This window comes from Galeopterus variegatus, unplaced genomic scaffold (genome assembly GCF_000696425.1).
Source record: "Galeopterus variegatus unplaced genomic scaffold, G_variegatus-3.0.2 Scaffold6557, whole genome shotgun sequence".
NCBI classification, from domain to species: domain Eukaryota; kingdom Metazoa; phylum Chordata; class Mammalia; order Dermoptera; family Cynocephalidae; genus Galeopterus; species Galeopterus variegatus.
In genome coordinates, this window is record NW_007732668.1 from 72,392 (window position 1) to 72,940 (window position 549).

At 31.7% G+C, this 549-nt stretch overlaps 1 protein-coding gene across 1 annotated transcript in view; it reads right to left on the reverse strand.

Moving 5' to 3' along the window:
• The window catches only part of LOC103606406 (multidrug resistance protein 1B-like), a gene marked incomplete at its 3' end in the record, with an annotated part of 72,339 nt that extends 72,211 nt beyond the window's left edge, over nt 1–128 (reverse strand). The window contains 1 exon segment of the mRNA XM_008591006.1: nt 74–128. Coding sequence (XP_008589228.1) covers nt 74–128 — 55 coding nt within the window.
• Between the last annotated feature and the right edge of the window lie 421 nt (nt 129–549).

Here is a 549-nt window from a genome sequence, read left to right on the forward strand (position 1 = left end):
TGATACAGCTGTGAAAAGGATAAGGTATATTTGAAGTTGTGGAAGAATAATTTTTGTAGAATTTTGGGAAAGCTTACCCATTTCTCATAATTTTCTTGCATCTCTTCAGTTCTTCTGGAATTTGCCATCTTATTTGCAATTTAACTCTTCTGAAATAAAATATTGACAAATATATCATAACTACGTGAATTTTATCACTTAGTTTATATACAGCATTCTTTACATCTTTACAGCTTCTGCAAAAGCAAGCTGTTCAAAATTTTATCCTACTCAGCTTCCCCAACCCAACTGAAGTTTTGTCATTGAATTTATAACTTCTTCGCTTCATTTTGAACTTAGATTTGGAGCTAATAAAAATTTTAGAATGCAGAGTAAAAGAAGAAAAGCTGGATTCCATGGAAAATACATGGTTTGCAGGATATTAGATTTTATTTTTACTCTGCCACTGGCTTGATTGTAATTGGTGAAAACGTTTAAGCTACCTTATGTTTAGTTATCTCTGTAAAAAAAACTGATGTAGTAGTTTCTGTTAGCCAGCAGTTTGAGGGA